Here is a 27983-nt window from a genome sequence, read left to right as displayed (position 1 = left end):
TGTTTCTGAGCCATTCTAGTACTTCGCCCTTACACACTTGCCCAGCTCTGCAGCAAGTTCCAATATTACAAGGACTTGCGTATTTGACTGTAACTAATTTATTTAATTCGCCCTGACCACATATTCCAATTATTATGTTTAATATCACATTATTATTCTTTTATTCTTCTCTTATTAAGAGAGGGCATATTCTCTAGACATGGCAGTTCACGATGAAGAATTGTGTCTTACATAAATGATAATACCAACGAGCCGTCTTCTTGTTATTATCTAACCCCTCCGACATATGAGTCTCTGATGCACACTAAAGTGCTGATAATTATTTCTAGCAAATGGTTTGAAGACACGAGTATTTCATGTTTAGCACTTAGACAAGTGTATATCATCATGGTGAACTACTTGAGCTCTCTAAGAATCTTTTCTATGGAGTTCATTGGATAAGGAAAAAAATGGCAATTTTGGAAGAATGTGCCTCATTGTCACAAAGACGGAAAACTACTACATAGTATGATTTCACTGGGCCCAAGCATACAACAAAAAACTTGATTAGTTTTAAATCAGACATCAAGAATTAACATCCTCTTCAGAACTTACCATCCCATAACCTTTAACTCAACTGCAAGATTATGCAACTGTGTGTGTGTAACATTAAGTAAAAACTGTAAAGAAATTTGACTAGACTAAGATTAAGTAATTACTCCAGCCTCCATCATATTGTCTTAAGAGTTTCAACCCTAGATAATACAGTATGACAGGCAACTAGAATAATTCACTTATTAATAAGCTCTATTGCAGGCTCTTCTCTTTACTGCATTAAAAAAAAGAGCTTGAAAATACCTTGAAGTGTGACACTGACATACACTGTAGTATGGAGGCTTGCACAACTATAGCAGAGTCTCATTCTGCTCATGTTGAACTTCAACAACGAAATCTTTGCTTTTTCACCTTTGCCCCAGTCCCCAAATTTTGCACGTACAAACCAGAGGTAAAGTACAAATTACCATTTTTCTAGTCCCCATATCTGCTCAAAAGACTTAATTACATAGTAGCAAGAGTTACAGCAGAAACAAGCAATTTATTCCAGCTCTGTATTTGTTTTGCAAACGCTCTTGATAGCTCTTCACAGTCAAGGGCTATATTCTGTCTGCTTCTGCAGCTTGAAAAACCTGTTTGTGTGACCATGGTTACATAGCAAGACCAGTCATTCAAGACTGAAGTATTACATGAGTGAAACTACTTTTCTTTCAAGTGACACTCCTTGTTTTATGGGTGACAGCACATATGAGCGTTGCAGAAAAGACCGCATTTCTCTTTGTCATCCAAACAGAAGCTCCAGAGAGTTCCAATTAATATTTGGGTTGCATTCAAAGTTTTTTGGAGGCAAAGATGTAGAACAGGTGAAATCCCCTCTGTATTACAACGATAGTCTGTTATAGATTAGTGATATGAAACCAAGACTTGGAATGTAGGGGGACAAAAAAAGCAGCAGTCCAGACAGCAATCCTTCATCTAAAAAATGTCTATTTTAACTCCTCTTCAATCCTTAAATTGTGGAGTATTAGAGGAGACTAGTGGGCTTAGACACAGCTGTTTATGTTTACTTGTAGATGTAGTCTGTCATTTCCCACCTACTATCCAATTAATAATGGCTCTGCCTTTATCAGAAGGGCTGATTAAAACTTTGCATACCTCAGCAAGGCCTCATTTCTTTCCTTGTTCATGGTAACTGTATAGATTAACTCCTCCCTGGGTTCCGGGTGTTATCTGGCTTTGGTTTCGTGTCCACCCCATAATCTGTCTTTTTCAAAACTAGGCAGTTGTACGCCCATCTATCATTAACTTCAGTACAGGAATGGCCTTAGATGTCCAAACACTCTGCAGATATGTCAGCCTCTCTAGGTTCTTGTATTGTCTCCTCTGCTTGTATACCTGGCAACCTAACTCAAGGAAAAGTTTGGTAAACTCTTTAGTTCAGGGTTCAGCTCTGCAACTGTGCAGGATTTACCAGATGGCACTGTACAACTGATGTCTCTCTTTATACAGTAGGTAGCATTAGCAGGGCAGGCTACGAAAGTAAGGAAAGTAATGAAAGCATAAAAGATATATTAATAAAAGCCCATTTCCTAGCACAGCTTCACCTATTGATTCAAAATTGGAACACAAGCAAGTTCTGAACTTTGCCCTGATCCTGTAAATGAGAAATGTCCCTTGGCTCCTACACTAGCCCTCACTCTGGGAGATCAGAAGTGGAAAAAAAAAAAAAAAAGGTCTTACTTATCATCCTTTTCATAGATGTTGAGTCCCAAGGCATCAACCCCCAGCCAAAGGTCAGTTCCTTTCTTATTCTTGATTTCAAAGTAGTTGATTCCATACATCTCCAGGTCTTGAGCAATCTTCAGATATTCCAGCATAGCATTCTCTCTGGTTGAGACAGGAAGGAGAGCAGACATTAGCTTCTCATTTATCTGATTATCTCAGAAAGCACAAAGTCCTCAAGAAAAACAAGTAACTTTTCCTAAACCAACATATCAAACACAAGAGTTAAAACTGAACATTCAACATTTGGGATTCACTGCAGGAGTGATGATATTACAACTATGAACACACACAGTACTCCCATTTATCAAGCCCTAGTATTTCCAGACAGGAAATTAGCAACATTCATCTGTTCCAGCTCTCACCCTTGTCTCAAGGTACAGTCATTGGGAAAGGTTTAGTACCTGAACTTTCCTCATCTGCCAGTGCAAATTCTTGAATGAACTTAAGGTTACATGCACACCTGTACTTTTTTTTCCTCTGAAAGTCATCACTGATACACTGTGCCTAGGTCCAGGATTTTCAGGAAACTATCCAAGAGATTGTTCTCAGCACAAGTGTGAAAATCCTGTTGAGTTTTACCATGTGATTTGATGCTGGACTAGAAAATCTACACCAAGAATTCCCACACAGAGGCAAGTCTTGTAGTGTGTTTCAAAAGCCTGTTGTAGAACTGCAAGCTGAAGGTAACCAACCAGTGACAAAGTGACTGGCCTAGGGACCAATACAGAACACTTACTTGAGCATGCCACTATGTTCAGCATGCCACACCTGGATCCTTTCTTCCCACTGCTCTCTGGAGAGTTTATGTTGGTCCATCACCCTACACAAAGAAAGAGATATTAGCAAGGTTAGACTTTGTGCTCTGTAGCATCCATTGATGCCGATCTTTGCTACAGTCTTACTGAAAAATCAGTCCCACCCACGAAGCCTTACCGAAACCAAGACAAAGATACTACTCAGCCCAGTGATGTACTCTGTGAAGCAGTCATTCAGAATGAACAACAAAAAAAAAATCTCTGCAATGCCTTTCTGGTCATAGACCAGAGATGTGAGAGCAGTAAGCAGAACACTGCAAAAGAATCACATACATGCTGCAGACACCAGAGAGTTAAATCAAAGCAAAAATTGGTGTCATTCCTGGAGTTAGAAACTCTGCAGTGTCATCAGGAACTGTAAACTGAAGCCATTTGTCTGATAACAGACACTTATCCTGTGTGGGGATGGACTACATAGCCTCAAGACATGCCATTAAGGATGCACAACCTAACGCACTCCAGGGATGACACTTTCTTGACTGAATGCTGCTCTTATCTTCCTAAAAAGGAGACTGGTAACTGCCAGTTACCAGCATGGCAGCAATGTTTAGAAAAGGAAAGCTGATTTCAAAAGTATACTTCCTCTCCCTCACCAATCCAAGGAGAGAGCAGTAAAACACACTCTAATATGACAGATAGAAATAAAGAACCAAAACACTCAAATGCATACAGTTCAACTAAACGAAAAAAACCCCACCATGCTTTCAATGAAACGCTTTGTACTTAAGTAGAATGCAAATTCTTGAGTTGTAAAAAAAATAAAGCAAAACAAAAAAACCCCATGAAAATCCCCCCTAAAAATGAGAGAATGCATCAACCAACTCCTTCACCTTTGGGGGATCAGACGCTCTGAATTTAGATATCCAGGCTTGTGCACATCTTTGTTGTAATCTCCAAATTTGGCCTGTACAGCGTAGGAGCCAAGAAGCACAGCTGTTTCAGGAGGACAGTAGATCTCATCACTGAGTATCCCTTCCTTCACCTGCAGGAAGAAGAGCTTCTGCGTGATGTCCTGGATCAGCTCCTCAGCCACATCCTCTGGGAAGAACTTGGCGCGGAATTTGAACTGGAGGGGATTCTCCTTTCTGATTTCTTGAGCAGAAACCTGAGGACAGATGTGACAACACAAATGAGCAGGGTTGCAAACAATAGAATATAATGTTGTTACACATTAAAAGGGACTTGGGGCATTTGCCTTATGAGGCAAGTGACCGGCAACTCATTGCTGGCATTCCTTAATTCTGGCTGCTTACTGATGTGAGAACACAGGGGAGACAAATTATGTTTTCCAGCTGTGCCAGTAAAATTCTGCTTGCACAGCAAACCTTGGTCACTGGAGAATGATTTACCATGCTGTATCAGATGGCAAACCCATCCAGTATTGTACATGTTCAACAGACAACAGCCCCTGACATTACACAGGGATGTCACTGACTGCCCCATCAAGAAAAACTGTTCATACCCCCAGAAGAATTGCAAATCCACAAACAAGAACGCAACAGAGGCACCCGCACTGATACAACCGCCCAGCCTTGCAGTGACCCATCCTTCTGATCAGTGCAACAACTGATCCTGCACAAGGAGAGACTCAAACCATTACTAGCCAAGCTGTTCCTCCAAACACAGCAAGAATAGCTGGTTCGACCCAACAAAGTACCATATCAAGTTGCTGCTGTACATCTGACAAGTGCTATAAAGCTTCCTACAATTTACACAGAGAGAAAGGGCAAACTTCCACCACGTCACACCTCATCCAAGCAGTTCTCATGGAGGTGACAAAGTTTTCTCTAAAAATAACCCTGGAGTTAAGAAAATTAATTAACAAACAACAACACGTACAATGTTTATAAAGTTGCAGACAATAATACATCAGGAATCAGGGAAGCTTTAACCTTTGTTCAGCAGCTGGCCCAAAGTCTATTACCTTTTTATCAAGCTTCAGCCAAGTCTGGAATCCTTTGTTGTCCACATACTGAAGACCAAAGTACCACACTTCTCGTAAACCTATGGTTTTAACCACCTGCAACAGAAAGGTCAGGAAAAAATTCACTGTAGGTAACAGTTCACTTGAGGTCCAGGTCTCCTCTCAAGTCCCGCATCACCAGCAAGTGCAGGTAACACCATAAACATACTCATCCGGCATATCTTAATTTCATATTGTAGACAAAGACATACAGTTGTTGTAGTAGATGACAGCAATGGCATATTCTAAGCTACTTGTCCCACCCAGTTCCTAGAAGATGATTCTGGGGACCTGGGAAAGACAAATGGGGCAAGCGACAGAACATCAACTGCTCAGCTGGTACCCTGGCAGCAGGTGGGGCTTCTGCTTGCTTCTGTCTACTGGCCCTTCTTAACTGTGCTTGATTAAGCAGACAAGTTACTTCCCTCACCGAAGCTTCTGGTGAGAGTCTGTAATGGTGTTAGTAATAACTATAACTAGCTAGCAGTACTAATGGCTCAAGTGCTGCTGCCTGCCAGTCACCAAAGATTATTTGGCCAGAGAAAGCAACTGAGGGATGTTTTACACAGCTGCTGCGGGAAGCTCCTGGGGAGATTCTGAGAATTAAAACAAGCTGCAAGTATTCTCAAGGGTATCTTTTTTTCAAACTCATGCAGAGATAGTTTTTGAAGGACAAGATATATTAATGGCCCAACATAGGACAAATTTAATTTTATTTCATGTCATATATTATACATACTAACCACACAGAAGATCTAGAAACACCCTTGTTGACTGGATGGCACATTTACTAGTGAAAATAGTCCTGTTTGGACACGTTTCTTTTCCTCTGTGGAAGAGATAGCCTAACAAGTTCCCAGCCTCCTCCTACTCTTGACTGCTTGTTCTTACAGCCCAGCAGTTTGCTGCCAGCTCATCTACCTATAAAGTTGTGCCCTAGACAGAGCTGAGATCTGAAAAGATCCACTACACACATATCTGGATTGCTTCCTTCAGGTTATTTGCACAGTAGCCCCTCAAAAAGTGATGTGGGCATCACCATAAGAAGCCAAAATGAGCGGAAGGCAAGAGCTTTTTAAAGCTACTTTGCAAGTTAGGAAAGTGTGACAGACTGGAGAAGGTGTAGTTACACAGGCTTCAACAGGTCTGAGATGTCAAACAAGGACCTGTTTCACCCTCCCCATTTATAGTATTGCTGCAGGCGGTCTGGCTGAAGAGTAAACTTGAGACAATTATTTTAGGATACTCAATTAGTTTCTGCTGTAATATCCCTTAGATTTTCTTCCTGGTGAGCTGGAACCCAGCAGTCTGTACCTGGAAGCCAGATCTTCCCGGGATTGGTAAGGGACAGAAGGAAAAATGCACCATCCTGATTAACGTGCTGAGAATTACTGTTTGTGTGACATTGTTGAATAACAGGCAATCTGTAAAGTTTCATGGTACAAGCAGACCAAGAAAATTGCATAGCAGTATGAAAAAATGTCACTAAGCAAATACAATTTTTAATGGTAAAGGGGTCAGTGTCTACTAGTTGAGGCACTGGGACAGCTCCATAGCTAGACAAGGTCTGTCTTCAGTAGGCTATGGTTTATATCTTCTACTTCAGCAGCATCATAAGTAACTAGTTATAACTAACTAGAGTTTATGATAAGACAAAACAACCCGACAAACAAAAAAACCCAAACCCCACAACTTCTTTTAAAAAGAGCTGAGGTCTGCATATACTTCAGCCTTTACTTGACTAAAATTCCTTTTCCCTTCTCCCCCAAAGTGGCTTATTTCACCACAGAACAGACAAGTTTTCTAACAGCTACACATATTTTTAGAATGGTCAGAACTCGACTTTACTCAATGTAGCAGAAAAGCAGGGGTATGTTGAGTGTGGTACTTCCTGTTGCACAAATAAGTGTTGCAACTTTGTTAAAATAGGGTTGCATACATCAAGCAGTTATCAGGTCATTATCTCTGAAGGTCCCTTACAACAGAAAAAATACACTTCTATAAATCAAGTCAGAAAGCTTGCAGAAGTCATGACCCCTCAAGTTTTTTTCCCAAAACCTAAAGGCAAGGACGGAGAAAGTAATTAGGCTAAACTTCACAATTTGACCATTTGCATTCCAGTATGAAGAACAAAGACATGAATGTTTTAGCCTGTATTCTGGGAAATGGTTTGTAAACTCTGCACAGGTCTGGCTTGAGCGGAGCTGAACTCAGTATTCACAGGTTTCCACTATTTTCCCCTTTCTATAAAAGGGAATTATAATTCAGCTTACATGCAGGATACACTTAAGCTATGAAAGCCTAAAGCACAAGGGCACGGCCAGAGAAGTTTTGCTTGCTGACGGCAGGCCAATAAATCATCTCGTGGTTTTTAAAAATAGCCTGCTTCTTCAACGCCCTTTTCCCCCCAGAGCAGTTCTGCAGTTCAAGTTGGGCCACTCCCCATACCTGCAAAAACCTGTTGACTCCATAGGCCTAATCTGAGTGTAAACTCCATCCAAGATAAGGGCCTAGTAAAAGGCCTACACAGCACAAGTAAAGATGTCAGAGTAGCTGCAGCTGAGCAGTCTTCACCTTTCCTGGTTTTGCACTGCGCATTTCTATCTTAGGTTTCTCTTGATAAGCAGAAGTGCACTCCAACAAGGTATGAACTACAGAAAAGAATTTCCAATCACAGGTTTTAAACCCAAGCTGTAGGATATAAGGAGCAAACCTTCATGAGGTGATATTCTATCCCTACAGTGCAACAAGTGCTGCAACAAGCAGAGTCTTCAGAAGTCCAGAAATACCTGGACAGCAAGCTAGAAGTATCTTGGATCTGAAACATCTTGCCTCTTTCCACATTCTCTGGATTTTGGGCTTCTTGGCTGGAGGTCAAGAAAGTAATTTCTTTTCTGCCAGAGACATGACTCTGACTCTTAACAGATTTAAACATCAGTAAATGTACGGGGAAAAAAAAAGTCCGTGTTGAATCCTTGTTGTAAGGAACACGGGATGTACTTAGATCAGTCAGTGTAAGGCATTGCTTTTAAAAACCTGGTTTTTAGTCATTTGGATTGCTGTACCCTCAGAGATGAAACCACTGTTCTCTGATTGGGGTTAACATGGAAGGGACTGGGGGGATGAAATTACCCTGATGCAAGGGTGATCAGCACTGAATGGAGGTTCAAACACCAAATGCAGGTTTCATACACACTTCGCCAAATTTCCAGTCAATGAATACTTGATGTTTATCCCATATAAGTAATCATCAAAAGGAATTAAAATTATATTTAACAATAAACACAGTTTGTAGTACTAAATTTTGTACTGTGGAGTTCTGCAATTATTATGATTTTGTCTCCTTTCACTACATCCAAGTTTGTTTGTTTTTTAAGTACTTCTGACTGGAAATGTGCACAATTGCCATAAGGCCTAGCAAGTTCTAGCTAACTCACTGAAATGAGAAATTATACCAAGAAAAACCTAGCAGGAATGAACATTGTTTAGCCAGTTCTGCTGACTCGAGTTAAAGCTCAACCACCCTTTGCTATCAAGGCAAGCAGGGGACAGGAGAAAAGTGCAAAGGAATTGCTGTAACACTTCATAAACAGCTTAATACCTGTAACTGAAGCCTGCACAGATCAGTTCTTAGTCTTCAGGGCTCCAGCAGGAATATCTAGAAGTTTTGGGTTGGTTTTGTGTGTTTTCTTTTTGTGTGTGTGTTTTGTTTGTTTGTTTGTTGCTTTTTGTTTTGTTTTAAATTCCAAAACAGTAAGTTTATTTTTTCTACTGAAATCTAGGTCTTATTTCAGTTTTATAAAAGCAAACTACTCAAGAATAAAAATGTTTTACAAATGGTCTTTGTTTATTTTAGTTGTCTTTATCTGACCTCTTTGTAGGTCCATCTCCAAACAGACCTGTATATTGTTAATGCAGTAGCAGGAAGAATAACAGAAAGGAAGGAAAGTGTTGGCTACTCATGCCCTGGGAACGCCCAGAGGCAGGCTGGACAAGTCTCTACTCCATCCTGCCGCACAGGGGCTTCTTACAGGGCCTGTTGATATAGTTGCTGCATGGAGGTCACAAACTTTTCTGTTTTTTCAGTAGTCTGGCAAACTTAAAACACCTGTGCAAGTGGCTACCTCCAACTTGGCTCCTGAATGAGCACAGCTATGCCTACACCTTCAGCCATCTGAAGATTTGATTCTACAGATTTTTATGCACCGGGACAACTTTTCAACTTTAGAATTCAAGAAAGAAATAAGAGCTAAGTTGTGTTTCAAAGCAAGAGGTGCGTTTTTTACACATTACCTATGTTGTCCAGATATTTTAGATCCTTTACTGCACTTCATCACCCAGCACTGCTAGGAAGACAAGTTTCACTGGAACATAACATACCTATGAGGATTTTTTGCTTATTTCTTCTACTATGATGGAATTTAAAGATCTTAGATTGGACCAGGGCCCTTTGATTAGGAGGTGGAGAAAAGAAAGAAAGATAGGTTTGGAATTCAGTCTTAAGAAAACACTATAGTCTGAAATGTACTTTGAGTTTAAAAATAGCCCGTACCAGCCCTTCACTGACCTGGTCAAACAGCTGTTTGCCTGTCGTGTTTGGCTGGATGGCAAACTCCAGCTCTGCATCCATGGTAACAACTCGAACATTGATCTAAGGAGAAAAACAAAAAGCATTGTTTAAAATGTACTGAAAGCTATTTCTTGGTCTTAACACAGTACTTTGTGTACAACACAGTCTCCACGCTTTGATGCATTACCGGAATCGCTACAGTATACACACTTAAGCCCCAATTAGATTCGTGTTATCACACCAGCAAATTTAATTGGGGCACTGACTTTGCTGTCTTATCCAGATTGTTCTGTGGGGTTTCCTACTCAACACAGGATTGGATTGAGCTTCTGGTTAAACAAGAGGGCACTTTTCAGTTGACCGTTTCCAGGCCTAAAACCTCATGGAATAAGGGCTCCCATGAGTGCATAGCATAGCTGCCTGCAGGCCATCCCTTGGATTACGAACGGCCCTAATGACTAAATTAAATTTAAGACTTATAATTTAACTTCCATTTATATTAGGGCTGGAATTAATCTGAGGTTTTAAAGGCAAAAGGTTGCAGATTATTCTTACAAAGCATTAACCTGATAAATGCTCGTTCTTCCCCTCCTAAAATCTACTCAGTGCATAAAACCAGCAGTTATAGGCAATGAATGATACTACAGGGCAAAAGTTCACTAAGATATTGCTGTTAGTGAAGAAATAACATAAGCAGATTTACTGCAATAGCAGAAGCAGACTGCAAGACAGAGGTTACTATTGTAGGCAGAAGGCAAGAGTGTTTAATGACTAGAAAAAGTACATTTAGCAGGTTATCTAGAGACAAAAGCAGTAAACTAAGCTTGCAGGGAATAGCATAAGGACCATCAAAATGGCAAATCAAGAAAGGATTATCTCCAAACTGTTCTGACTACAAAAGACTATATTGTTTGCAATATTGTGTCTCAAAAAAAAAAAGAAAACAAACCCCAAACCACAAAAACACCCTCCCTCCCCCCCAAAAAACACACCACACACAAAAAACAACAAACCACAACACAAAACAACAAACCACAAACGAAACAAATTAAAACCAAACTGGGATAATTGTGTAGTATAGTTCAACTAACAAGTTAGATTCGTAGTTTGGTATTTTAAAGGAAAATGAAGAAAAAGTGGACATGTAAAGTCAAGGACAGACAACAGGTAAGCTACACACAGATAATTTCATGACATTTTCTAACATTTTATAAAGGCTACAGAAAGCCAGAGGTAACAGACCAGCAGAGCCTGCTACAGTGGTGGTACTGGTGCCTAGCACAGAAGCCATTTGAAGAAATCAGAGGAAGGGGCAGAAGAGAAATAGAATTGGTGACTGCAAAACCTTGACACTGCAGCAGTTTCCAGCTACTTAATTACATGTATTTAAACTCTAGGGTAAATGTCAGGTAAAACAATGTTACAGTTAACACAGAACTGTGAATAATACAAGTTGCCTCAGTGAGTTTCAGTCAAATATAATAAATTTTTGCATTCCTTTTTTAATAAGACATGAAAGCATCAAGTGTCTCTTAGCCTCTATAGAGTTGTTTCTTCCTTCAACTCTTTCCCAGATGACAGAGGACCCTCCTATAGAAAGATGACTGAAGGCAGTTTCCAAGTCAGAGAACCCCAGAACTGAACCAGAGAACATGACTGCTTAGGTGCCCTGTCACTTTCAAGCTGCATTTCTAAAGCAGAGTCCTTTACATTGTGACTTGGTTTTTAATTCCTCTAAAAGCAACAAGAAAGAACAAGCAAGAAAGGTTTTCTAAGAGCTCCTTTCCCCAGCTGTAGCATTTGAGATTCATAAGGAAGCACAGAAGTATGCTTAAGGCTTTCTTCCTGTGCCTTAAGAACCAAACGTTTCCCAAACAGCGTTTCCAGCATAGGGGAAATTCAGATACTGAATTCTCAAGAACAGCAAGACTGCAATTTGAAGATGTGACCTTAAAAAGCTCCTGTTGCTTAATCCCTCTCAACAATAAATCCCTAATCATATTCTAATCCCTTTCTACCCCCTTCAAGAAAACATATGCTCATAATCCGCAGTTTTGTATTGTGCAAGTTATTTGTACTTCTGGCTGAAACACCACAGTGGGTGTAAAATAAGTATCACTTTACAAGATAAAGAGGTTGGAAAGGATGTGTTTACCACTCCTTACCAGAAAACCTACAGGATGTTGTCTGAGCACAGAATTCCAGTTAGTACCAGTACACTCATCTTTTACTCTATCTCCTTAGTGGTTATTTGCTACTTAAAAAAAAAAAAAAAAAAAAAAGGTAAGCTCCCTAATTCAGGGGAATACCCTATATTACTCCATCCCTGAAAGTCCCTTCTGGATATAGTCCCCTTCCTAAAGGATCAGCTAGACAGTTACTTAGTACTATATCCATCTCCCTGCTACCTCTTTTAATAACAATTTTAGTATTAAGACCAAAAAGTGAAGTCATCCGCTTTCTACTACAATCATTTAAAGCCATAAGCACATAGGAACACGACTACTTGGTTATCCAGAATCTTTCAAGGACACTTGGGGCACGCGGTAAAGATTAATTTCTGTGTTCTCAGAGGGCTGAACAACCAGCAGGATACAGAGCAATCCCCTGCTGTGCCCTCAGACAAGCTGCTAGCCACATGGCAGGAAGAGCAAGAAGGGACAAGGCCTCTAGCAGGTGTCGCTTCAATGAGTTGATGGCTGCCTGGGAAAATCCTTCAAGTCTCCTTCCTGCCATATTGTCCTCTTGCTTCTCATCTCCAAACCTTAGCCTTGATTTCAAGAAGAACATAATGGTTTTAATAGTGTTTCTAAATGGATGTCCTACGACCACTCCACACAAGCTTTTAGCCACAGAGAAGCTGGTAATGAAGCAGGCAAACAGAGCTTAACCCAGTTGAAAACCTGGTTTAGACAGTGTGAAGAAATCTTTCTCTGTTAGGTTGTCAGAAGATAAGTTTGACATTCATCTCTGACCATGTGAAACTCCCCTTGGCGTCAAGACAATCAAATCAAAACCCAAGGTGCTAACCAATCCAAGATATTGTTGGGGAGGAAAAGAGGGAACAACTCAGATTAACTTCTATTGGCAACAAAAAAGAGCAAGACACAGTCAACTTTCACAAGTGAAGCCCTGCTTAGCCTGCGTAGGCAAGGCAGGTCATTTGTAAGATCTCTAGCGAATCGTGGCCAAATCCAAAAAGGAAGCAGTTTTTAATTGTTTCAGAACACAGGTGCTTGGAGTGAGGAGTAGAGCACATGGCTGTTATACAAGAAATAAGTTTTTAAATGCACATAACACACCAAAAATCCTAGACTGTAAGATGTAACTACCTTCTCAATAGGCTGATGCCTTCACAATTATACTTTCATGTCTGAGACTAACGGACTTCATGACAAATAAGGCTTTAGAAGGTTTGCTTGTGTGTATAAAAACATTACGGAATGTGAGGTTTTAATCTTCCCTTGTCTAAGGATGCATAAAATTGCTAACAAATTTGATCCAGAAGGGAAAAAAAAGTGCTGTTAAAAAGGCAATGCCTTTTGCATTAAAAGGAAAAAAAGCTCCATGAATCGTAAGAGACAAGAGAAACTGAAGACCTTACTACACTGAACAACTGAATACTAATTCCATGACTTCAGACTGTTGGGGGTGGACTGTAACATGTCACCTACATTTCCAATTGCGACAAGATGGTGAAAGCAAAATGAAAGATGGAACTGAAGAGAACTTCACAATACAGTTTAAATAATCATAACACTACAGAAAGCTCTTGTACGAGAAGTTACAGTAGTTAGAATGGGATCTTCCTTGCTTTAGCAGAGCCCTCAAGTGATGCATTTAGTATTACTTTTTTCATTTAGACAACATCTCTTCTAATGTTAAGTCAGTAGATCAAACCATGGGACACTGCAGCCTCTTGGAGACCATGCATCTAACTCGGAAAATTAAAGTGTCATTTAAAAAAACATTCAGAAAATATTGTCTCTTAATGAGGCAACACAATGCCAACCAGCTCAGTTTCTCTGTGTAAGATCCAAGACCTAGACAGGAACAAAAGATGACTGCCTCTTCAATCTCTCCCTCTCATAAACGCAGTTTCCACGTGTTGGACACTGTGCATGCACAGGTAGTTTTTTTTCTATAGTCTGACTCTCGAGCTACAGCCTGTTGGTCCAGAATCTGTCTGTTTGCAGGCAACATGGTATCTTTGAAACTGACCATCCACCTCCTGATATTTAAATGCTCCACTGTAAAACATCAGATGGAACAGAAAAAAGTCCACAGCCCTCACAGTAAGCTACCATGGATATTTTGCATGCTGATGCATGAAATCCAATACCCCTTAAGTTCACTTGCATAATAAAATACTCTAGTGGAACTATGAAGTTGTGCAAGTCATTGAAAATACCATACAATTTATTTCCAGTGAATCCATAAGATAAATGGCAGTAAATACCAACTTTTATCCATATACACAAGACAAACCAGTACTTAAATTTTTGCATGTCATTATGCAGCTCTAACTGCTTCAGACAATGCTCAGGAATGTTTTCTTCCTCTTTCCAAGGAGTGATAAAGACCAGAGCCTTTTAAATTGCAGGTTTACAAGCACAAATGCTAGTAAAGTATCTTTCCAAGTGGTGGCAATTAGCCCTATGATAATGGAGAAGCCTAGATACGCATGCCTTCTTTCTTCAGTCACTGGATGTCTGGAAACCCCAGGCAAGCTGCTAGTACACGTAAGCACATCAACCACATAGCACAGAACAAAAATGGGGTTTTGAAGTGCTCCACCTGCACAGCACACACTGTGAAAAACCACGTGCAGGCCTGTTAGTGTTTCTAGCACATACTCAAACTGTATAGCACATGGATGTGCTTGCGATGAAGGAATATAGAATCATAGCACAATTTGGATTGGAAGGGACCTTCAAAGGTCATCTAGTCCAACCCCCCTGCAATGAGCAGAGACATCTGCAACTAGACCAGGTTGCTCAGAGCCCCGTCCAGCCTGGCCTTGAATGTCTCCAGGGATGGGACATCTACCACCTCTCTGGGTAACCTGTGCCGGTGTTTCACCACCCTCATTGTAGAAAATTTCTTCCTCATGTCTAGCCCGAATCTCCCCTCTTTTAGTTTAAAACCATTACCCCTTGTCCTGTCGTAATGGGCCCTGCTAAACAGTCTGTCCCCGTCTTTCTTATAGGTCCCTTTTAAGTACTGGGAGGCTGCAACGAGGTCTCCCCAGAGCCTTCTCTTCTATGGTTTGAACAACCCCAATATGGCAGTCTTAATAAAGAAAAGAAAGCAGTGGTATTAAAAATATTATTAAGAAAGTAGTAATGTTAAGATTGCATTCTCACTGCTGCAGGTCTGTGCACTATTTCTACTCTTCCACCACACAAACAATAACTACTACTGTACTTGTAATACATAACTGACAAGCTTTTTGCCCTGAGTTGCAATGCAGCTGCATAGACAAAGTAATCTCATTTCAACCTTAGCAACCGGAACCGTTCATAGGTGTGTGGAGTGATTAGGCACCTGTTAACTGGAAAAGCAATTTCACATAGCAGCATCAGAAGGGCACCAAAACTGCTCTCTATTTTCCCACTTTCCATGCTTTAGTGTTTTTTTGTTCCAGGCCAAATAACAAAAGCTATTGTGCTAGTTGATGGAGTAACTGTAGTCCCAGCTCCTGGAAACTGTTTTGGGAAAATTTTCAACTTCAATTAAGGGGAAAAAAAAACCAAACCAAAACAACCCAAAACCTAGAGGCTCCAGAGCTCAGAGTTGACCTGATAACACTTCAGCATCTGCACTTCTCTGTCCTCCACAAGTTACTGAAGGCAACAGGTTCACAGGTACAGAAGGGACAGTTCAGAGACTCTGGAGGGGAGATGACAACTCTGGGAAGGTAAGTGGCTTGAATAACCCAAGAAACTGGAGAGATATAAGTTCATTTTATTATATTATTCTTTAGTACTTATAAACACCAACATGTACCCCTCAGCCAGTGTGCTGGTTTGACCAAAAATTAGTTAATTTTCCTCATGCAGTTATAAACATTTTTTTTTCCATAGCTAGCAGAGTCATTGTTTGAAGTTAGTTTGAGAACAAGAAGATAACACCCCAGCACAGAGTTAATGTTTTTAATTGCTCTGATCTGAGCGCCAAGGATGTTTTGAGCACTCTGTCCACAGGTGTGAGGCGGCTAGAAAGGGGGGCGTAGATGGGGCAGAGCTTGACTGACATCCAGACTGATCAATAAGAGGATTTCATCCCATTAGCATCGCACTTCATATTTAAGGAGAGTTGGGATCTTCCAGTTTCCTCTTCTCTTCGCTCTCTTTTTGTCACAGTCAGGATGGAGACCTGTTTGGGGGAGTTCTGTTTGGAAGTTTCTTTAGTTTGGCCTTTTGCCATCCTGCCATTTTGCAGAGGCCTCTGGGCCTTTCTGTCTTTTTCTCTCTTCTCTCTGCAGGATTGGCTGTTCACTGTGGACAGAGTTCGTGAGGAATTGCATTGAGTATCTTTCATATTCTATTTCTATTTTATATATATTTACTCATAGTTTATTAGTATTTTGTTATTTTATTATTTTATTAAACTGTGTTTATCTCAATCCAAGTTTCTCCCTTCCCTTTTCATTCTCTCCCCTATTTGGGGGTCGAGGGAGAGTGAGCGAGCAGCTATCATGGTTATATTGCTAGCTTGGATTAAACCACGACAGCCAGTCATTTGGTTTCATTTAGGTAGTTCGGCAAGGAACAGGAAGTTGGACTCTATGATCCTTATGGGTCACTTCCAACTTGAGATATTCTATGATCCAATGTCAAGAACACAACACTTGCAGCCAGTTCTGTTTCTCCTCTGACAGAATAACCTGCCTGATGGATCAAACCTCATCTAGTAACATATTTGATGCGGTGTCATATGACATAGACTAGGTATACAACAAATATGAGCCATGTGAAATTACAACTGAATGACAAGCTGTGCACCTAAATTCTCCAAATGTCTCGAAGCAGGAGACGATGTCATGAGTTTCAAGTCAACAATCAGTTCCATTCACTGCTGCAGGATTGCCAAAGCAAATCTCCCAGTTGGGCTCAGCATCTTCCACTTGCTGGAGCAACTGCAGGACACGTATTCTGACTTGTTTGTGGCAGGTCAAGGCCTTGAAAGGGGGATGTGTGTGGTGGGGTGGAGGGAGTAAGAAAATACACTGACGTGTTCTCATGATCCCTGTAAGTCAGGGTGCACTTACAAGTCCACAAACAGCACCCAGTCAAGAACTAAAAAAATGTTTAGGAGAACTGGGTTAGAACTCAAAGATCTCAGTAGGTCTGAGAAATAGTGACAGGTGTTACACTTGGAGCAGTGACAATGGACAAGAGGCAGACAAAGAGGTGAACAAATTACAGGCTTGCAAACAATGGGCTACAGAAGGACTGTAGACAAGGATGTGGTCTTTATAATCCCCAGAAAAACACCACATTTCCTGGTGTGATGCTATTGCATAGAAGGGGAAAAAAAAAAAAAAAAAAAAAAAAAAATCACATTCTTGAGTGTATTTGTCAGCGGAAGCATTACAGGAGGTGACTGTTCTGTTCTGCTTGCCTGATGACTTGCCAGCTGGAATGCTGTCACCCAAAATTGAATGCTTCTTTTGGAAGGGAGCAAGTTAATCAAGGAAAGTCTGCACTAATCTGGAGGTCAGGTGTTTTTGGGTTGGTAGAATTTTTTTGTTGTTGGTTTGTTTGTTTTTGTTTCAAACAGGAGTTGATTTCTTAGCATGGCACTGATCACTTTCAAATGGGAGTTGTACGAAACATGAAGGGTTTATAGAGAAGACAGCAACTTTTAAACCCACAAGGAGGAAAACACTAAAAAGCCCTCTTATTTTGCAGGCTGGGTGACAGGAAAAGAAACAATAATTGCTGGAGTGGTAAGATATTGGGATACTACATAACCACTTCCATGCAGCCTGGAGACAACATAGGTTCAAGTCCTCTCCAGTGCTACATTTTTATGAGTTAAGGGATCTCTAAGAAGCTAAAATGAGAAGGCAAAAGACAAACCTACAATTTCTCTTCTGTGGGAAGGAGAATCTGATTTCTGTGACAGTGGGAAAGAGATGTACAGCACAACACTGAAGAAAGCCTTTCAGTGCCAACCACACGCTCCTCCCCTGCTCCCGTGCCAGAATCCTTTCTGCACTCCCTGCCCAACACCGAGCATTTCAGAAGGGGCAGTGGCAGCACAGCAAAAGAGTCCTGAACATTCCTTTCCACACTGCGGAGCACAGAGTTTGCTGACATGGGAGAAAACAGACTCATCAGTTCACAAAACATGAATAGGAGGCGGCCTCGTTGGCATCCACTTGACTGACAAGGCAAGCCCATTGCATTGATTTAACCGACCCAGTTTCTCAGCATACTGTCTTAAATCAAAGAGACCTGACTGCAAACTGAAGGACGTGTTCCATTTCAGATCTCATTGTGTTAAACATTGCTTCCTCATTGCAAATAAATGGGAGCATTAAGTCACATTCCACTGGAATTCCTCCGAGTCTATGAAGCAGAGGTAGGTTCTACTGCACTTGCAACAGGTAAAATTAGAGTTGAATAGGCAGGTCTTTGTTCTTTAAAACCTTCCTTACCTTCCCATGAGAGGGGGAAATTCCACTGAGGGTAAGTACAGTTGTATATAATAATCTGGAAAGGTAGTAGTTACTTTAAAATTGTCCAGCACAGTTGTTAGCCTTAACTACTTGTCAACTTTAATGCAACTGCTTGTACAACCATTTGGGTTTTGGTAGCAATCCTCAGTATTTTAGGAGCAATAGCTATATCAGCTATACTTAACTGAAATTTCTTAAGTTTACCCTAGGCAACAGGAGCCCAAGTATTTGCTGCTCTCATGTAAGGTGACTAAGCTTTACAACAACTTACGTGGAAGCTTTTCTGAAGAGAGAAGTAGTACTTTGAGGAGAAGCCAAGAATAATTTTGAAAAGAAATCTGAAAGCCAGAGATGAAGCAGGGTGGGGGGAGGCTCATGTGGGCAGGAAAACCTTGAATACCCAGATCTGAGGAGTCATCCAGAAATTCCAGTTTTACCAAAGCAGGTTGAATTTTCAGAACAAACTTCCCCCTCCCCAACAGCATACACAAAGACATCACAAGAAAGTCAACGCATTGAGTTTGCTCTTGCAGCCAGGTCACTTGACTCTTCTTTGTGAGATAGCACAAAACCCTCCTTCTAGTCAAACATGAAGATAATCCCAGAACATAAATTCAAACGTTTTTAGTTTATTTGTGCAGAAGAAGATGCCATACTAAATTACACTCCTATCTCAGTTCCCTTAACCAAAGCCTCATATATCTTCTGTCAGCATATAACTGTATAGCAGGCATCTGTGTGAAAAGCTGAGAAGCAGCCATGGCTGTAATTCAGTTCTTTATCTTTGGTCAAGCAATAATGCTTTGTGTGCCAGAAGAACATGAAGATTTCACACAGGTGTGGCAAGTGGTGTGACCCTGCTTCTCTGACGGCACTGGCTCCCAAGTGACTAGACCTCAGCCAGACTTCCAGCGTTTTCCATCCGTGGTCAGCTCTGTACAGCTAGCATTAATTGCTCAGTGAAACAGTAAAACCAAGCAAGTACTCTTCCCAAAGAAAAGTCTTTCTCCACCCACCAAAGTTTCATCCAACTCTTTCCTAACAAGCGAACTACATAATTCTGTCTCGAGTTAGGAAAAATCTGAAAAACTGAGAGACAAAGGCCTTTTAAAAATGTTAAAATCCAATTTTTTTAAAGTCTAAAATTACCTAGAGACAGCCCTATGTTCTGGCAAGACATAAAGCAATACAGTTTAAGCCTGAAAGTCCTCAGGATATTGCCCTTAAACAAAGCCCCATACACTTAGGGAGCCCAGATGTTTTTCATGCAAAACACTTGCTCTCACTTTCTCTGAGGGAGGTAGGAATGGTTTACTCTGAACACAGACAAGGTTAGGAAGTACCAGGAGGGTTTACGGTGTTCTGTTGAAATACATTAACATTCACTTTAAAGACTCTCTGATGCTGTATAATACTCCATTAGCATTGCTGGAATATCTGTGTACAAGCAGCAGTCTGTTCTTCATAGAAGGAACACATAGCCAGTGACAGCAGGCTCAGGACAGCATTGCTGCTGGATGAGCCATTTACCCCCAATGGATGTTGGGATGGATTTAGGAACACAGGCTGCAGCAACAATAGATCTTTTGTACCTAAAAGATACAGAGGGAAGCTACAGGCCACTGGATCAAACTCCTTCATACACAGGCTGTTTTATGACAGCTGTTCATCTAATTAAACATAATGAAGTTGCAAGACTAAGCCTTTACACACGAAGTTTGAAGAAAGCCCCCAAACCAATCCTCAAATAAGCTTTATCTCGAAGTCACTCAGAGTCCACAATGAATCAGACGAACTTTTGTGGTATTCCATCAGAAACATCAGAATGGGGCCAAGTGCAGATAACAAAGAGGTTTAAGACCTCTTTATTATAAGAGTCTAGGTTATTATAAGGTTTATTATAAGAGTCTTTTAAATAATTTAACATCTCCAATATTTATGTGAATTTGCTACATGAAGTAATATGATCCTTCTGCAATCCTCACAAGGGAAAACAAAAAAATTAGTATCTTATAGTCTTGATCTAGAACCCAAACACCATTTCAAACCTCCACTTGGCTTTTTCATTCTGAAACAACAGGCATGCAAAAATTTATGCAGAAGTTGAACTTCATAGTACCAAGTCAAAGCAAACAGGAGCAGGGTCTGAAGGCATGAATAATCAAAATAAAAGATATAATAGTCTCAGAGCTTCCCCTGAATCTGCGGACCAGTACTGGTTCCTTTTATTCCAAAGCTTATGCAGAGGCATAGCTTCTAGAGAGCAACTTGCATGGAAAACCCAGAGCCATTCTGAAGAGTTAAAAGTCTGACAGATACCCACCTAGAGACCAGGCAACACCACAGCCTGTCAGTGCACAGCTTGCAACGCTGCTGAAACAGGATGGGCTGTGTGAACACGAGGGGACTCTATGACTTACTCTCTCACAGGATTATGCCCTGAGAGTTTAAGGGGACCAAGAACCAACTGTTGGAGAAGTGTTCTCAACAACTGTACTCTTCCCAGATGGAGACATCACAGGATGCAAAGCACTACTTTCATCAGGTGTGAACTGGAAAAAGCTCAAGGATGTTCAAAGGCATGGAATAATTTCCATGCAAGGATCAACTAAGCTGGTTAGGACTTCTCAGTTTGGAAGAAAATTAACTGAGGCTACAATGTATGAGCATGTAAGTTACACAAACAGGGTAGACAAGGACCATGTGTTCATTGCTCTACCAATAGAGTAACTACAGGGCATCAACACTCCAAACAAGTAAAATGTTTTTCAAATAGTGCTCTAGCAAGGAGTTTTGTAGATAACTTTCCAAACAATATGAAGGTTATCTAGGACAGCCTCTGTTAAAGCATACTGTGGATGCTGGAGTTCACATGGTTTCAAGGGGAAACAGGACAAGTTCACAGAAATCCATTTAGTAACTCATTATATAGGAACTTCCAGCCTCCAATACCTCAGCAGCTCAGAGGAATGCAATGGTGCATGTCTTTGAAATACTCTTCCTCAGGCATCAGCTTTCCGCCAACATCAGAGCTATACACTTAGGTTACACAGGGGCTTTCTGCCTGACCCAGCAAGGCCAGCCCTGTTCTTATAGAAGTCAAAATGCAGAGGGAACATGAACTCCATTTACTTAAGTAGAAATAGCAGTGTAACAACTCACACAAGGCCCAGTAATTATGTACATTCTTTCTGCATTCTAGATATGATTCCATTCATCAAAGAGGGATTTACTGATTCAATACCCCACTCTTCTGTTTCACCTGTTCCACAATCAGGCTTTTCCATTTTACCTCATGGACTTCAGTGGAATGTACCATGGGGCATTCATGAAATTTAGGAGTGGGACTATGTGAGGTGATCACCTCTGATAGCTTGATAACCTGATCTACGTCCAACACACTACAATGCTTACGCTTCCCAACAAGGTACTTCAAACAGTATGCAACAGGTACTATTTGCTTCTAGATAAAGGTAGGTCATTGCAAGTCCTGGAATGTCACCTAAGCACAAAGAGATTGCTTTTGAGAAGTTAAAGATCATACAGGAAAAGTGATTGTGAGGGGGCAAAATACCCCTTCCAGAGTCCTAAAACAGCCTGTGGGCTTCTGAGATGAAACTCTTCACAGGCCCTTCACTACAGAAGTGTGATGGCAAACAAGTATGCACCAGTGATTCCAAAAGTGTGCCCAGAGCACAGTGAGGGCAGAAAAAGTAACTTTCAAAAGTTTGCCTGCATGGCTGTATCAGTTTTTAAAGGGGAAAACTATTCTCTCCCACACAGAGATCACTGAGTATCAATTAAGCAAATCCACCCACCAATTCACACCACATACTTTGTGCACCATGAACTTTCTATGATCACTTATCTCTTACAAAGACAACAAGTTAAGCAAGCTAAGCTTTTACAATTAAATTGTATTCAGCTAAATGTTAAAGAATAACTTTAGCTCCCACAAAGAACTCTGAAGCCCAGATCTTACAGTACAGACTTCGAAGTCCTCTGCTGGACTGCACAGGTTAACTTCAGGCACCCCAATACAAATGTGAGATTCTTTATAATCTCTACAGCTTCAGGTAGCAGGCAGCTCACACACCTGCTCTGTGCACCTGCAGAACGGTGGTCTGTTGGTACAACAGAGGAGCTGTAGACCCATTTCATAAGCCTGCTCAAGATTAATCAACTGAGCGTCCATCCACTCACATCCCCACAGGAGCCCTTCTCACACACATTCCAGGCTGAGGTTAGAACAACCACAGCAAACATGGACATTTTAATGCAAAAATCAAGAGAGGAAGAGATGGTGATAGCAGTGCCTTTGAGTTTTACACATAAACTAGAGCACTTGCTCATGAAAGTGGGAGGGAGAAGCAAGTGCACAATAACCCTCTCTCAAACAGGGGAATTCCATACTCCCTTCTTGAAGCTAGCAGAAGGCTACAGACCTTGTGTTGGGGTGCCAGCACAGTAGGTAGCCAAATACAAGCCCTTGGTCATCAAGCAACAATTTATCTTGCTTACTCAATTACAAGATGAGAATCCCGCATTTTAACTCTTTGACTCAGGATTTTTATTTTAATTGGCAGCTTCTAGTACCAGGTGCTCATCAGTCCCAGCTGAGCACACGGCTGCTACTCATGCTTTCTCAAAGATGCCAGCAGATGCAGAGAAAGCAGGCAACTTCTCCCCCACTACAAAGTAGGAACTAGAAAGAGAAACAAAATCTGGATCTGAATAGATGAGCACCATAGAGACAATAAGATTAGCTCTTACACTGAGCTACACAATGTTTCCAGCCCCACATAGCAACGATTTTTCTCCTTTTTCTAGGGGAAAGGATCCCATACGCTGCTCAGTAAAAGCCAGAGACTTCAGTCGCTCCTGCAAAGAGCTATACTTCTCAGCTCACAGACTAAATGTTACCTAATGCTGAAACCAGGCTTCAAAGCAAGCACACAACACAACTAAAATACATTACTTAACACAGTGTGCAGAGTGGTTCAGTGATCTTAGGCAGCATTGCCTTCCTTCAAGGTCGATTGAGCGATTATGGGATTTACAGTGTGCATAAAGCTCTTCAGACACTCTGTGCCAAACAAGAATGACTCTGATGTGGGAATCTTCAGTGGTCATCAAGAAGTCTTATTCTCAAAAAGTCCTGACATACCACAGCTTTTTTTTTTGTGGACAAAAGACGTTCATGTGGGCGGAGGGAGGGAGAAGAACAGGAAGGCTTATCTCCCCCACTCTGCCCTTTAAGAAGGCTAAGAAATTATTTAAGTAGTGACTAATATAACAGTTAACACCCTTGATTTCTCTGCAGCAGTTAATGTCCCAAAGCACACTGCCTTCAGAAATGCTTACTCAGCTCATGCAGTAATTCAGGTTTTTGGCAGAACCCTGAACTCATTCTCTTAAAACGTTAGTCATATATGAACTACTCCCTAAATTCACTATTAATAGAATCCTCCACCTTCCTTTTGCAGCTATGAGTGGGAGTTATCGCATTTGGCAAATGGAAGCTCCCTTACATTTCCATTTTGCACCAGAGTATACACCTCCTGGTATCAAGTAAGTACACCATATTATCTGATGTACTGTAATTGGTGCTTACAAGGAAAGAATTAAGATTTTATTCTTGACCAAATCTATAGCTATCCATAAGCTAAGAGTATTTTAATTAATTATGAGCACTTCAGGATATGAAAAAATATTTTTATTTCAGTCCAGTTTGCTGCAAAGAACCTGGAGATAAAAGTGCTATGTGTAGTTAAAAGATATCCAGTCAATAATAAATTGGGATAATCTGGGAACAATTAGTACTATTTTTATTTAGAAAAAAATCCTGTTACTACACTTGGTGTCTCTTTGGGATGGCTTATCATAAACTTGTTGAATTTCAATACCATACTCTGTTCACAGACAGCTAAAAGTTTTGCAGAAGACTTGCATGCTGCCTTCTTTTTCCAGAATTCATGTATATTAAACATCAAACAGGTATGGAGGACTTGTCTAACAACTTAATGCCTAGCACACACTAGCACATAATTAACAACACAGGGCTGGGAAAAACCTTTTGAGTCATCAGTTCCAGTTCCCTACTCCTACAGACACCAGCATCAAGTTGTATCCTTGTCAAATTTTATCTTAAGGGATGTTAGGTCTTGGAATAGTCTCCTAATAAGACCAACAGGGCAAAGGGTGGCAGGGGGGAACCCCATCCACAAAAAACATCCACCATGCTTAACTGCTTTAATGTTTAAAAGTCTCTTAAACCACAAGTTCTGCTTAAAGCAGTTCTTCCTCCTCTTTTGCACTTAAGCCTCTTACATTTTTAACAGGTGAAGGAAGAGGTGACTTTTAAAATTCTACCAGGCTAAGCTAGCCAAGCACCCTCTTATCATGAGGTGGCTTTCTGCCTCTAGTCACTCCAAACCCCTTCTCTAAGTTCTGCTTTGAATTTGTGTCTCTTGGACACAGATACCTGCAACCTATATGCAAAGAAAGGCTTCGTTTCTTGTGAAGCTTTAAGTTTCCCCCCCCCACAAGAGGAAACAAACAAAAAATCCACCTTTGATAAAGTAACAGAGAATGCTGGTAGGTCAGATCAAATTAACAGGTCTACAAACCAGAGATCATGTTTCCTTCTTCTGTAAGTAATGTTCATTAGCCCATAGCTGTGCTGCCCTAGCCACAATTTATTAGATTGGTTTGTTTTGCAAAAGAATATTATTCAGCTAAAACACCATCCATTCAATGAGTCAAACAGAAATGAACTAGGAACATGCGTTTAGGAAAAATGCAGAGAACACACAGATACTCCAATAATGAAAAGATGCAAGGCTAAGCAAATGAGTTTATTTAGTATTTCACCTGTTTTCAGATAGCACAGCAAGATTTGGACGAGATGACCTCTCTTGCATTTCCTTACATAATAATTCATCACCTGTGAAGCCTAATGAACCACTGTACAGACAAGATGGAAATTATGTATCTGAACTGTTGATGAACTCTCAGCCAAACCTTATGCACTTATGCTCACCTCAGATAGATTTTGTTACTTTTTAACTGTTACACATGGAATTAAATTATAAATTAACACTTGCCTATATTAAATATATTTATTTCAGAATTATTTTCTGGACTGTTGCTACAATTTATTTTAAGCAATGTAGACATGCATCTGATCAAACTAATTGTAAATAAATGTTGTCATAGAATTTGTAATACAATTGGCTTTCTAGCACTTCATTTTTATACTCAATTAAAATACAAAATCACTAATGTTCTACTGTTAAAGGACTTAGTATTTGTTTATTGTGAAAGAATAAACCCCAAACACTATCTGTAAGCTTTGTGTGTGCTTGCATATTTTTGGTAAAACAAAAGCTTCATATAAAGGTTTCACTTAAGGGGCTTTGGGGGGGAATGGGGGTGGTGCCAAAATTTTGCTTTTGTTTACAGGTCAAGATAAGATGACAACTGATGACCAGTTTGTCAAACTTCACCCACAGCAGCATGAAGCCTGCCAGGCAATATCATATGTACTTATACCAAGCAGACAAGACACATGCAAACAAGTGTAGGTAATAAATATTTAGTACCCATGTCAAACACTCATTAGAAACTAAAACTGCCTCCCTGTGTGTCCCAAGAGTTTATGTTATCATTCCTCACACATGCCAAAGGCTGCTGTGGTGATCCTCCTGAGCACAGTTCTGCCTCTGAAGTGACAGCTCTACATCCTCCCCACCACTCCTTGCAAACTGACAGGAATCCTATTTAGCTGTATTAAGAACAAATGAGCTGGGTTGGGAAGGATCCAAAACAGTCTCAGTCTGAAGCAGCCAGACCAAACAGTGTGTTTTATTAAAATAATGGCTGCAAAATTCCTCTTCTCCATTTACAGTAAGGTGGCGGTTAGCCCTACTAAACAACAGATTAAAAAGAAGTGCTGATATTGTACAAACTATCGACACAGAGTCTTGTCCATAAATCCCAGCCAGCATGTCACATCTCAGAAATCATTAGAGTGCAACTGTCCTTCCCCACTGGAAAGTGGTTTACACCATCTACCTTTGTTATTCACTGGCTAATCGGCCCAGAAACGAACAAAAATCTCCATCTGTGAGGGAATATGAACATAGCCATGTAGCCATGCCAGGTAAAAGGATGAACACGGCTTTCTTTTTTTTTCGTGGGAGAGATTAAAGAGTTTTTCCACACCTATCCACGGCTTCCAGTACGACTTAGTCTTAAACCAGGATTTCAGATTATTCTGACCAGGATATTTCAAGAAAGCACTCTGTAATTAGCAAATGGCTAACGAGGCAGAGAGAGATTTTTCACACACCACCTTTTATATCCATGCTCAGTAAATTGTGTATTTTCTCTCCCACCTGCAGACAGGTCCTTTCAGTATACATTTTTTACATGAAGTAATACATCACCTACTCATGAAAAACACCCGGAGAAACTGAAGACTTAGCAGTTCTTAAAAGGATTGAGTGCATTTTTGGTAGGTTTACAGAAACTGCAACATAACCTAAGAATGCCTTTTTTTTTTTTTTAAGGTAAACTAACTTTAATGTTATGGTGGTAAAACATCAATTGCTTATTACCATAAAGATAAGCTTTTTCACCCCCCATTTCACAGGGTGTAGCTAATATGTAAGTCCTTTACTGCACTGCATTTAAAAAAATATTGCCTCTATTGAAAATAGATAGCAACAATCTGTCGTGATTATGTTCTTCAGAGTTCAAAAGTGCATCTACTCCAATGACTGCTCAGAGCTTTGCATTAGGCAGTTAGCTCCTCAAGGGAATTGTTGTTTCTAACTAGCAGAATAGTAGCAGATTTTAAAACCAAACAAGTGAAATAAATCCCACTGGAAAATCGAGGGGAGGCGGTGCCAAGAAAAAAAAGGAGGGAAGAAAAAGAGCCAAGTTTGAAGATAGACAAGTTTTCTCAATTAAAAAAAATACAAAAAGAAGAAACAGGTTGGGTTTTTTTAATATATAATGATTGTCAAAGACTCCTGTAGAGAACTTCATGAAAAGTTCCTGGCGTTTAGTTTTTAGATCATGAAGCAAGGGAAAAAGTTTCTCCTGTGTTTACAAAGACATATAGGCTTCCTATAGATAAATGCACAGGCCACACAAATACCAAATGGAAACCAATGCACTTTTGCCATTTCTCGTAAGCGGGAGCGTCATAAAAATCTCTGAAGAGTTGCCCAGGAGGTCTGTATGTTTCCAGCATGGGAGTACTGCAGAAGACGGAGTAATCCACGGTTTGATGTCTTCCAGCACAGCTCCGGGGGGTGGGGAAGGCGAGGGGCACCCCCAGCCCGCCCGCGGCCCCGCTCCCGCCGCCCGGCCCTTCCAGCTCCGGCGCAACACCCGAAGCAAACCCGCCGAGCCGCTCCAGCTATTCCTCCTGCTTGAAGTAGCCGCTCATTTGGTTCAGCAGCGTCTGCGTGAGCTAGGGGGTGCCCGCCGCTCCCTCCTCGTACCGCGGAGAACTCCCGCCGTAAAGCCCCGTCCCGGTACAGGGAGCTCGGGCCGTGACCGCGGCGGGGACTCGGGCTCAGCCCCTCCGTCGCGGAGGCGGCAGGGCCCCGGGAA

General features: G+C 40.9%; 1 protein-coding gene across 2 annotated transcripts in view; it reads right to left on the bottom strand.

Moving 5' to 3' along the window:
* EZR (ezrin) overlaps positions 1-27983 on the bottom strand; it is a 38311-nt gene that overhangs the window by 9574 nt on the left and 754 nt on the right. For both annotated transcript variants that reach the window (XM_065630453.1, XM_065630452.1), the window contains exons 3-7: positions 9665-9748; positions 5059-5154; positions 3965-4239; positions 3056-3139; positions 2275-2421 (exon numbers count right to left, since the gene is read on the bottom strand). In XM_065630453.1, coding sequence (XP_065486525.1) covers positions 2275-2421; positions 3056-3139; positions 3965-4239; positions 5059-5154; positions 9665-9748 — 686 coding nt within the window. The remainder of the gene's footprint in view (positions 1-2274; positions 2422-3055; positions 3140-3964; positions 4240-5058; positions 5155-9664; positions 9749-27983) is intronic.

The sequence above is a fragment of the Caloenas nicobarica genome, chromosome 3 (genome assembly GCF_036013445.1).
Source record: "Caloenas nicobarica isolate bCalNic1 chromosome 3, bCalNic1.hap1, whole genome shotgun sequence".
In the NCBI taxonomy this organism is placed as follows: Eukaryota; Metazoa; Chordata; class Aves; order Columbiformes; family Columbidae; genus Caloenas; species Caloenas nicobarica.
This window is presented reverse-complemented; position numbering and strand designations above follow the sequence as displayed.